The 12,668-nt window shown below is 40.2% G+C and overlaps 1 protein-coding gene across 1 annotated transcript; it reads left to right on the top strand.

The window, feature by feature from the left end:
* The first annotated feature begins 1,390 nt into the window (after nt 1–1,390).
* On the top strand, nt 1,391–11,149 carry LOC308102648 (lactoylglutathione lyase-like). Its single transcript, XM_080452468.1, has 6 exons — nt 1,391–1,644; nt 5,343–5,425; nt 5,822–5,962; nt 7,615–7,682; nt 9,026–9,115; nt 11,017–11,149. Exons 1-6 carry the CDS (start codon nt 1,414–1,416, stop codon nt 11,106–11,108), a joined length of 705 nt encoding a protein of 234 aa, XP_080308594.1. The 5' UTR covers nt 1,391–1,413; the 3' UTR covers nt 11,109–11,149.
* The last annotated feature ends 1,519 nt before the right edge of the window (nt 11,150–12,668 follow it).

Here is a 12,668-nt window from a genome sequence, read left to right as displayed (position 1 = left end):
TCTCTTTTTTTTTTGTGTGTTGTGTACTGAGGGTCTGTAAATGGTTTGAATCCGCACTGTCAGCAGGACTTTAGGATCCCCCACACAAGTGCTGCAAATATTACTCTGGGTAGATATTTGGCCTTCATGCAGTACCACCTGTCAACCAGTAGTCGTCTTACCAGACCACAGGATATAAGTGTAAAGAGCAGGAAACCACCGCAATTATTTATACTCTTTTCATAATGATTGGTTAAAGTAAAATTGTATTCCCTTGAAAAGGTTATGGTGTGGTTTTAATGTATGATTGTGTATCAATCTGAAACGTAACTAATAAAAGCTGTCAAATAAAAAACTCCACTGTATGTGACGCCTAGAGATTAGGTCTGTCACTCATAATCATACCTAAATTTAGCTCTGCCCGGCTGTAGCGCAGTGTTGCCAAGTGTGCTTATTATAAGCATAGATATTGGAAGTTGAGGGGTTTTTTTTGGTCTTGTTAAACCACCGGAAACGAGCCCAAATATAAAATGAAAATAGACGATCTCGCTATGAGACTTTGAGCTTGTAGATCTGCAATAATAAAAAAATATATATAGGAACAATTTGTACAAATCTGGAATGTTTTTTTCAACACAAATCTTGTATGGGCTAATTGGGGGTCACCGTCGCTGGCACACAAATTTTCAGATTGGGACCCGAGGCCAAATTTACATTAATTCGGGAGCCCTTGACATGAAAATGTTTGAGAACCACTGATGTAAAACATTAGAAAAGGAAGTTTGAGCTGCCATAGTCGTACTTATTTTGTAGCCTCGATCTCCAGTATTTTTTGGTTATTTTGTAGCCCTAATGCATGACTGTCATATAATGACAGTCATATAATGACAGTCATGGATGAACTTGTACTAACCCCATGGCCACGGATGTTACAATTCTGTACGGGCCCTCAGAAGTACCCGTATATTCCGTATTATTCAATAAAAAGCATTTCAATCCGTTCGGTGACCACTTTATCCGGATTTTCTCTGCTTTTAACCACCAGACCCTATCGGTTGGGAGGTGTATTGCACTAGGATAAAGTATAAGAAAATGGCCACCGATCGGATTAAAATGCGTTTTTATTGAACAATACGGAAGATACGGGTACTTCTGAGGGCCCGTACATAATTGAAACATCCGTGGCCATGGGGTACGTACTTTATATTTGAAATCTGAACGTTTATGTAGATGAACGTGCCAAAAAGGAAGAAAGTGCAAACTCCAGGTTGAAGTTCATCCATGACGGTCCCGACAGACGACCGTCGTGTGATCCATGGCTACTTGTATTTAGAGCTTGTTTTTAATAGACCTGGTTTGCTCGTTTCTCTCGCCAAAACTGGCAACGCTACCGTAGTAGCGGCCGTGGCCTCAGGCCCTCCTGCTCTACAAGTAATGTCGTCAAACATGTTTCGTTGTGTGTTCCACTTCTTGTCTCGACTTGACAGAAGAACCTCCCTCCACCACAGTGTCAGCAGAGCGTTGTTGTGCAAGCACGCAGCAGCAGCCACGGCCAGGCTGCCCGTCATCTCATTTCAACGCGACATCATGGCAGATAATAATAATAAAGGTCTGACTGATGAAGCTGCCGCCTCTGCCTGCAAAGACGGGGACCCTATGACCGCGGTAAGTGACACCAAAGGAGGTCTGATGATCGCTGTACTATAGAACCCTGAGATCTCTAACTTATAGCAAATACTAGCCCCTACGGAACCTCTCCCTCCGCTAAGTAGCTCCGAGATGAGGTCCCTCTTTAATTCCTGCCGGCTGCGGTTGACATTTTCGCACATTTTCCAGTTTTACATGTTTCTTACCCCTTTCTGCACATCGTATCCAAAAAGCAAAGCAATTGCGCCACTCTCTCAGATGTTTTAAGTTCTAGCGGAACATAACAGCTTCCAACGTGTTGAAGAAAGTATTTAATTTGCCTCGGTTTTCATCCGGTTACATGTTTTTAAGACATTGCGCAAGAGTTGCGCCCGTTGAGATAACATTACTGATTACCCTACTGGTCAAATGTTGAATTGCATCTTCTAATGCAAAATATTATGGAACCGGATGAAAACCGAGGCAAATTAAATACTTTCTTCAACACGTTGGAAGCTGTTATGTTCCGCTAGAACTTAAAACATCTGAGAGAGTGGCGCAATTGCTTTGCTTTTTAGATACGATGTGCAGAAAGGGGTAAGAAACATGTAAAACTGGAAAATGTGCGAAAATGTCTACCGCAGCCGGCAGGAATTAAAGAGGGACCTCATCTCGGAGCTACTTAGCGGAGGGAGAGGTTCCGTAGGGGCTATATTGAACCCTGAGATCTCTAACTTATAGCAAATACCTCAGTCACCACCAGTCAGTCAGTCCCTGGTATTGCATTGGAATGCATGGTTGTAATCGGTGGTGGAAGAAGTACTCAGATATGTTTTACTTAAGTAAAAGTAGCAACAATACCACAATATAAAAATACTCTTGTTACAAGTAAAAGGCCTGTGTTCAAAATGTTACTTGAGTAAAAGTACAAATGTATTGGCATCAAAATATACTTGTACGCACCAAAAGTAATAGTACTACGAATTTGAAAATAGCCGATCTACAAGCTCACATCCGTTGTGAGCTTGTAGATAAATGGCCGATGTTAGCCCTTATGTCAAGACTATCGTAGATGTATTGTATCGATTTTGACATTTTTATAGCTACGAGTCTTAGCGACCCCCTCCTCCCCAGTTTGCCCTGGAATGTCACCAGTAAAGCCCGTATTTCTCAGAATATGTACAAATGCAAAATATAAGGTGCTTTCCCGCTTGCCCCAAATGTTAACTAGGGGTCCGGAGTATTTGTGCAATGTATTAGTCCATATCTTTCAATAAATAAGTGTTTTAATCCCGTCTGTGGCCGAACGCCATTTTGCCCCCCTCGTTTACTTCCTGTTTACATTGAGTGTAATTCCGGCTTTCACCGGATGCGCCCCGTCACTACCGCCCGTTGGGAACCGACAGAATCGGCAATAGACGGGATTAAAACACTTCTTTATTGGAAAAATATGTACTAATACATTGCACAAAGACGCCGTACACCTAGTCAACATTTGGGGCAAGCGGATAAGCACCTTACATTTTGCATTTGTACATGTTCGGAGAAATACGGGCTTTACTGGTGAAATTCCAGGGCAAACTGGGGGGGGGGGGGGGGGTGGTCGCTAAGACTCTCGTAGATACGAAAGTAAAAGTCATACTCGATAAAATACATTTAGGATAGTCTTGATCTAAGGCTAAGCCGATGTATAAAATAGGGCTAAAGTGGTAAATGCATGTTTTATAATATAATCATTTATATCTGCAAACTAAAGTTTTCAAATAATTGTAGTGGAGTAAAAAGTACAATATGTGCCTCTGAGATGTAGTGGAGTAGTACTGAAAACTGGCAATACTCCAGTAAAGCAAAAATGCCTCAAAACTGTACTAAACCAAGTACAGTACTTGAGTAAATGTACTTAGTTACTTTACACCACTGTCTGCTGGTATTGCATTGGAATGCATGGTAATGGTGTTGCCTCTCCCAATGATCTATTCTAGCTACTCAAACTTGAGAGTAGTCTGAGTTCCTCTCCTCGGCGTAGAGACCACGTTAAATTAACACAAAGCTCTAACTAAAAACTGTAAATTAATTTATATAGTTTGTATTTTTGAACCTCGTGTCGGGTGTGCTGTGCACACATTGGCTTTGCAAGTAAATTAGCCTTGGATCAAGACTATAGATGTATTTGATCGATTTTGACGTTTGCATATCACGAAAGTAAAAGTCAGACTCGATCAAATACATCTATGAGGGTCTTGATCCAAGGCTACAAGTAAATAATAACCTGCAAAACAGACACCCCGCCTTCCCTAGCTTTGCCTCTGCGTCCACTTCATATCCGCATGCCTCCAATGGTGGAACTGGAAGTACTTTTACTTTTAGAAGAGGTATTTTACTTAAGTAAAAGTAGCAATACCACAATATAAAATTAATCTGTTACAAGTAAAAGGCCTGTGTTTAAAATGTTACTTGAGTAAAAGTACCCAAAAAAGTAAGGCATTAAAATATACTTACCAAAAGTAAAAGTACTAAAATGTTTGAAAATAGCTTATGTATAAAATGGGGATTAAGTGGTTAATGTATGTGTTATAATCATTTATATCTAAGTTACTTAAGTTTTCAAATAATTATAGTGGAATACAAGTATTATATTTGCCTTTACTTTACTCCAGTTAAGCAAAACAAAATCTCAAATTTGTACTTAAAAGTACATACTTGAGTACATGTACTTAGTTACTTTACACCACTGGTGTATTCAGTCAATTTAACCATGTAAAGTGGCATGGACATTGTCCCATTGGACAACATTGATCAGTTTGTTTATGTTGAATTTCTTTCCACAGCACCCAATTTTGACAGGTATAATATTCACACACAGCTGTAATAATATTGTTTATTCAGATCCCTATTAGCTGATAGGCATGGCAACATCTACTCTTCTGGGGTTCACAACATTAAAACTAATACAAAATAATACAAAACATGTAACTATCAATAAATCCCCAAAGAGAGAAATATTATTCTGGTTCACTGCCTGGCCTGTCATTTCTAGTCAAACTCTACCCTCTAGTGGCTAATAACAGAATAACCTAGCTTCAACCACTGTATCATAACTGAGAAAACTCTCACAAATTGGTGCACATTATTCTCTGGAGTCATGTTTTCAAGATAAGTAAGTGTGTGTGTTAGGTTTATAGTATCTAGTATTGGCACTTCCTACAGAAATCTAACTGTCAGACACATTTCTGCCGGCAGAAACACATGTTAAAACATGTAGGCTACCGTAAGCTTTTTTTTACCTGTCAAAAATCGTGTGGAAAGGGTGCATTGGCAAGAAAATAAAGAACATTGCTACCAATTTATTATCAAGATAATGATACGTTTTTACACCAGCCAAATATTTTGTCGCCAGGGACCCCAATAAGAGAGGATCTTAGTTGTTAGATTAAGTACATAATTCTACAACTGTCTACTACTGTAGGTGGGGAGACGGAAACCTATGATCTGAACAGTCATTCTTACACAGTACATACTCTCGTTGGATTACCTTCTAGCTGGTGAATTTGTAGTGAACTTAACTACTTTCAACCTGGAATCCCTATTTTGTGCATGTCATAGACAAAATTGTTCAAAATAGCAAAAATACCAGCTGTGTGAGCTTTTAGCGAACTGTTCCTCGCTTTGCTTGGGGTCCCCAGACCCCACTTAGGGAACCACTGTTTTATGTAATATTTCTCCCTTTCTTTTTGCAGGACTACATGATGCAGCAGACCATGCTAAGAGTGAAAGACCCAGCTAAATCTCTAGATTTCTACACACGCATCTTGGGCATGACGTGAGTGTGTCAGCCCCTGGCTGCCTTTTGAAATGATATACACAACTGTATCATAACCATAGACCTGTCGTAGTAATTCCGTCAGAATACATTTGATTATCATAATACTGTGTTATGGCAAAAGTGTTGTCTTTTCCTTGTTTTAATCACTAAAGGGATAGTTCACCCAAAAAATAACTTTTTTTCTATCAATTAGGCACCCCATGGAGACTTGAATTCATGGACATTCTTTAGTTTTTGTCGCATTCCTAAGCCAATCATTTGATGACCAGCGAACCGGTGCCAGTCGACAAAAACAAAAGACTGTCCATGGGGTGCCTAATCAATAGGAAAAAAAAGTCATTTTGGGGCTGAACTATCCCTTTAAGCCATAGTTTATATTTTCAAAAACCACAGGCTGTTGCAGAAAATAGATTTCACATCGATGCGGTTCTCTCTCTACTTCCTGGGGTACGAGGACAAGTCGGAGATCCCCGTGGACGTAAAGGATAGGACGGCCTGGACGTTCTCTCGGCGAGCCACCATAGAACTCACACAGTAAGCACATTATGCTTTATGTACGTACATGCATCTTCAAAACAGTTTTAGGATCCGATCACTCAGGGACACAGGTCCACCCACATAGTGTAGTGTGAATGAATGCAAATGGGTCCCCTGTCCATATAAGTAAAAATTTAGTTTGTGTGTAAATGTTGTCTACTCTTTAGGCCAGGGGACTTCCATAGGGTTGTGATTGCTTTTGCAGTATTTCCTTTCAGATTTGTTTGAAATATCCTTTGCAGCCATGTGTTTTTGTAGCTCTTCTTGCATTTGCTTAAGCAAATTAGTTCTGACATTTCTCTTTTTTGCATTTACTTTTTTTTGAAGTTCGATTGACATTGCGTTCCACGCTGTAGACATCCGATTACAAATGATCAGCGTAGATGCGTGTTGAGAACTTGAGACTTCTTCTTTCTTTTTTTCGCACAATAAAAACAGTACAAAGCTAACATTATTAAAAGACACCAAAATAAGTGCAGGTGAGAAAGGAAACCCATAAAGGGCTTATACAAGGTTCTCACCTAAAATAATTAACATGTAATACGTTAAACATGGTAATCAAACATAAGACACGACAAACAACAAGTACCTTGTGTGCAGTTGAATGTGTGTGTGTGTGTGTGTGTGTGTGTGTGTGTGTGAGAGTGTGCGTGCCGTGTATGTGCGTGTCTGCACATGTGTGTCTGTGTGTGTGTCTGCAGAAGTAGGGCTACATAATATGGTAGAAGTAAGTAGAGAGGCTTGATTCATCAGGCTGGCCCTCAATCTTTGTTTAAAGTCACTGAGTGAAGATGAGGAGTTGACAATGGCAATAAGTACCGGTATTTGTGTATTCCAGAGTAAAGAACCTCTGTCTTTAATGGAGAACTGGCTAATGTGGCTATGAGTGGTACGGCTGAAGGGAGGATGGAGATTATCGGATTGTCTAGTATTATAATCATGAACTTGCGAGTTTGTCTTAAAATATACTTTGAAAGGTATAGGAAGCATATTTGAAAGGTAAGTGAAATAACAGGGCTGGACTGTGTTAATGTCAGATAGACAATACATTTAGTTTTTTATAAACAGAGGAGCAGGTGGAGCCAAATGGTTAGTAGAGGAAGCTATTCTTACACATTTATTTTGGTTAATGAGTAATGTATGTAAATTAGATGGATATGTACTTGCAGACAATATTGTAGTAAATGGGATATGGATAAATTAAACTATAATAAAGGGTCAAGAGGCAAGCCTGATGACAAGGATAATTCCTTTTAACAGGTCGTTCATGAAAGTCCTTGCGGTCTTGTTTCCAATGAGAACCTGTGAGCAATTGGGGTTAAGAGTCTTGCTCAGGGACAAATTTCATATCATCGGCACATATGCTGAGATAGCCTGGAATCGAACCTGGGGCAACCAGGGCCAGCTGGTTCCCTAGGCGGGCTCACTAACCACTCAGCTATGGCCGCCCCTTGAACCAAGCCCCTGAATCTTCTGATGATACCAAGTGATCTTGAAACTTTGTTGGTTACTGTATGTACAGTATGTGCATCTCAACTGTATCTAGACACAATCTAGGCCATGCACTATATGGCAACGCTTTGACGGACCACATAACTTTGGACACCGTCAATAAACCTGATTTTTAAATGTCTGTCTGTCTCTTTCAGTAACTGGGGTTCAGAGGCAGATGAAAGTCTGTCTTACCACAATGGCAACTCGGAGCCACGAGGATTTGGTAAGAGTACATCCAGCTACCTGTCTTCTATTACATTATTATTATTATTATTATTATTATTGCACCTCATACTACACGTCTTCATAAAATGAAAAGGAGATCCTGATCATTCATAAAACTAGGGTGATACCCATTGGGAACGCATGCCCAACCGGTTATGCAATACACGTTGTACCCGTTGTCAGAGTATGTTTATGTTCATTAAAGGATCCCCATTAGAGACATATGAATGAGCCTCTAGTCTTCCTGGGTTCCTGAACAATGCAAATACAATACAGACGTAAATAAATATACACACAACAGTATAAAAACTATCAAAAAATGTATACAAATCAAATCAAAAAGTCCAGTCAAATAACAAATACACAAATGTCAGTTCCTTGGCACGTTACTTGGCAAGATATTGCTTTATGTATTTTTTTAAAGTAATTTTGTTATGAATTGTAGATGAGATGTTTTGGCGAGAATTGGCGCTGGGAGTACTATGATACCAGAGGCTGCTCCTCTAGTATTGTAACCATGTTCAGAAGACATAATACTATACCCATAATATTACCCATTATCATAGTACTTGGAGAATGGAGACCAGTCTTATTGATGAAATCAGGGATCTCTCCATATACTGTAATCACACAGACAGACAGACAGACAGAAATATAGATTTGTGGACTAACAGATAGATTTCTGAACAACCACTGAACCGACCAACTCTATCCCATTCTGGATATCACTCTCGCAGGTCCTCTGCGATACACATGACAAGTTAAAGTCGATTGGTCGGACGGTTCTCAAGATATTTGGGGTCAACACAGACACAGACAGATACACAGAGATTCTGTGCAGATACAATATAGATATAGAGTAATACTGTATGTATAGTATTATAGTGGTACTAAACATACCACTCTTACTGTCACATTAAATCACTCCTTTTACAGGTTTGGGCAATCAAACACACTGGAGTTGTCATTTTAATATGCCAAGTAATATGCCACGTGTCACAGAACTGTAACTGTAAAAGCCCAGTCCACACCAATGATTCACAACACAACGAGTTGCAACTTGCAACCAATTGCAGCGGTCCAAGCAGTTTTGGGATTCTGTTGCTTGCAAGTGGTTGCCGTTGCAATCATTGGTGTGGACTGGGTTTAAGAGATAGGCCCTCCACCCCATGTCACCATCTCTGATTCATTCTTTTGCAATTGACATTTCCTGGTAATGAATAAATAACTGCACTGTACTTGAACAGAGAAAACAATCTGATGTGTGCAAGAATAAACAGACTTGGTGTGTTGGTTCAGGCGTCCTAACACTGACTTACTCTCTTTTCCTTGTTTTGAAAGGTCATATCGGCATAGCTGTCCCTGACGTTTATGCCGCCTGCAAGTTATTTGAAGAGCAAGGAGTGACGTTTGTCAAGAAACCCGATGATGGTTGGTGTTTCACTTCAGACATACTGTACAATGAATCACACATTAGAATGCCATTTGGATATCATGTCCATAGCGCTCACACACAGCATTGATACCCGCACTGTACGAACCTATCAACCATTGAGGCGCTCACTGCTCAAACGTCCTGTCATTTGCGTTATTAGTAGGGGTGTGCCGGGTGTACACTAATTTCACGAAACGATACGATATTGGGCTCACAACTTCGATACGATACGATACGCACTTTTTTATTATGAAAATATATGGGGGAAACTTGTAGCTTTTCAGCTACAATAGCCGTTTTGAATCCAAATAGGGCAATAGTGTGACACCTGACCCGGAAAAAAAACATGTTGTCGCCCTTTTCACCTCGGGGCTGTTTGCATGCCTGATTATTATTATTGTAAAAAAAATATATATCTATTTTTTTTTTCCCCAAAACGATACATATCGACCCGAAAACGTATCGCGATATATCGCAGGACGATATATCGGCACACCCCTAGTTATTAGCACAAATAGCTTTGCTGAAACAACGTAAACATGGACTTCTCGTGGTTGTAGTAACGATTCAACACCAGATTGTAAATTATCGCGTTGTCACACGCAATCAGGAGGATCAAATGACTGGCGCTCCTTTCCAAAAGTTGGAACTTTTGCCAGCTTGAAGCGCCCAGGGCGCCCGGGAGCGCTGAAGCACGGTGGTCAGCGAAAAGACACAGACACAAAACGTCTTAAAGGTGTATGGTGCTTCTAGGATCAGCCGGACTTGTAGACTTTAAAAAAGAAGAAGAGATCATAGCAATCAAAAAATGTGGAGGGGAGGAAGTAAAGTTAAAAATGTATTCTATAAAAATGCCACAATGGTCAGCGTTGGGAAGAGGAGCGCATCAGCGCGTCTTTACCATAGAAATACATGTAAGACTGATGCTGCCAACTCAAAAGGACGTTGTAGACACGGCCCCTAATAGAGACGGAAAGAAACCGAAAACATATCGATATGAGCCATGTGAAATGTATACATAAGGCGTGTGGATAGAAATAACAGTGGGATGATGCAGTTACATAGTAGCAGATGTTACAACAGTACATAAGGTGCGTGATTCATATAGTGCTCTTACAACGCGTCGCTATTTTCCGGGGGTCAGATATAAGAGGGGAAGGGGGGCTCCAAGGAAAAAAGTTTGGGAGCAACTGATCTGATGGATTCCATCATATTTATAGAAATATCCTGCCCTGAACCCCACATTCAACATACTCCCGTCTTCAACGAAGTACCTCTCACTGTTTTCTGTTTCTTTCACTCTACGCGTGTTCAAGGTTCAATGTTGTTTTATTGTTACATGTTGTGTACAGGTACATAAGATTAAGGCCCCGTTTTAGACGACAGCGGTCTCTAGAGAAAACGGCAAAATAAAATATCAGCTGTGCCCTCCGTTTAGACAGCAATGGCATTTTCGGGGCGAGAGCGGGAACTGTACGAGCAAAAAGAGGGACATGTGTAAACAAACCGCTGTGATAGGAAGTAGGGGGTAGAAGAGGGAAGTTACATCGTGCTACTTTAAGTTAGACCAGAGCTTGCGTATTCGCTGCACGAATTGAGCACATACAACAATCTTTTAAAAATGTAAAGTATTTTTTACTCTCAAATGTGTAAGTACTTGAATGTATTTTTATTTATTTATTTAAATGTTTACAGGAAGGCCTGGAGTTGTACATACTATATATACAGTTATCCCCCAGCAGGTGGAGCTCTAGGTCAACCAGAGATTAACATTGCTTAAGCTAGTGTCTCTGTGTGTGTGTGTGTGTGTGTGTGTGTGTGTGTGTGTGTGTGTGTGTGTGAGACTTCTGTGCTCTTGTGTGATTACAAACTGTGTCATTCTTTTCTCTCCACACAGGTAAGATGACGGGACTGGCCTTCATACAGGACCCTGATGGCTACTGGATAGAGATTCTGAGTCCAAATAACATGGTCTCCATAACATCATAGATATCAACATAGTGCTAACTAATGGTGAGGATATATCCAGGTGAGGATATATCCAGGGAATAAATAATGAAAAAAAAAAAAAAAGAATTCTCATGAAAGTTTTGTTAGGCCAAGGCCCAATCTGTGATTTGTGGGTTAAGGAGCGCCCCACACCACGCTCTGTTGAAACCCGGGGTCCATTTGGTTACACTTGTACACTCAGAGTCAAATTAACACTGCAGATTTTGTACCTTGGGATCAGAACAGAAAGAAGAGAACTTGATGGTGAATTTACACACTGCATTTGAAACATATCTTTTCACAAAACCCTCTTACTCTTACACCCAGGTGCAGCGTCACCTACTGCATTGGTTCTCAAAGTGGGTTCCGGGGACCCCCAGGGGTACTTGAGGGGGTTCCAGGGGGTCCCCAGCTAAATGATGGACAGGAACCAAATGGACCCTTATGGGTCTGTAACTCTCAGAGTTAACGGCTAGAGCCGTAAAAATCTTGTCTTATGGGGGTCCCTGGCTTATCTTTTCAAATGGGGGTCCGCGGGTTAACAAGTGTCAATTTGGGGGTCCTTGACATGAAAAGGTTGGAGAACCACTGACCTATTGCATAGTCTCGCGAACCAGACTGTTACCTCCCACAATTCAAATGATCAGAAGCTCTGAAAATACTATAAATAAAAATAGTCAAAGCATATATAGCTTGCTGCTTATCAGAAATGAAAATTCTAAAATGTAAAGAAGATAATTAAAATATATTTTCCGTGAACGGAAATGATGAACAGATGACGGCTTCCGTTCTCGGATTTCGGGAGGTGTAGTTCCAGACTATTTAGCATTTGGAGATTGTGGAATAGTTGTCTGGCTACGTGAGACTAGTTACTACACAGAACCTCTGGAGTGGTTTTATGGTGCCTGATGCACCATAGATCTGTGGCAGGGCGCTAATCAGAATGGTGCAATCCATCTGTGATACCCCCAACTATGTTTTGTTTTTAATAACAAATCATGATGTGCTTGCTTTTGTGATATTTGTTTGGTTAAAACAAAAACTTCAAGTCAAAGCTCTATATTCTGATAGTAATCATTGTTATAGAGCGTTTGTTCAGTAACAGGGGTCTCCCAGACTCAAGCTCTGTAATAAGCAGACAATGCATTTTCAGGAGAGAGTACCCATTTATTAGCTTAATAATAATAATGAATTGCATTTTTATGGCGCTTTTCTAAGTACTCAAACTTACTCAAAGCGCTTTAATATAATAATACATTTTACAGTGGTACAGTTTCAATTTTGTCGGCTCATTTCACTTACAATTTCTCTTGTTTATCCAGCATCGTATATGAGTTCTCTCTCCTGATTGGATGGAATTGATATTCCGACCGGAAAATTGATTTTCTGTTTGCTAAAGAGCTGGAGAGACAGGGAGACCCCAATTACTGAACTAACACTCTCTAGCAATGATTACTATCAGAATATAGAGCTATTTAACACTTATTTGAACAAAAAAATATCACCCACTGCACCTTTTTTAAATGGTCATTAAAATATGCTTGCGTTAACTAACCACTT

Source organism: Gymnoscopelus braueri, assembly GCF_963280865.1.
Source record: "Gymnoscopelus braueri genome assembly, chromosome: 16".
Classification (NCBI taxonomy): domain Eukaryota; kingdom Metazoa; phylum Chordata; class Actinopteri; order Myctophiformes; family Myctophidae; genus Gymnoscopelus; species Gymnoscopelus braueri.
Note: the sequence above shows the minus strand (reverse complement) of the source record. Positions and strands in the feature narration are given on the sequence as shown.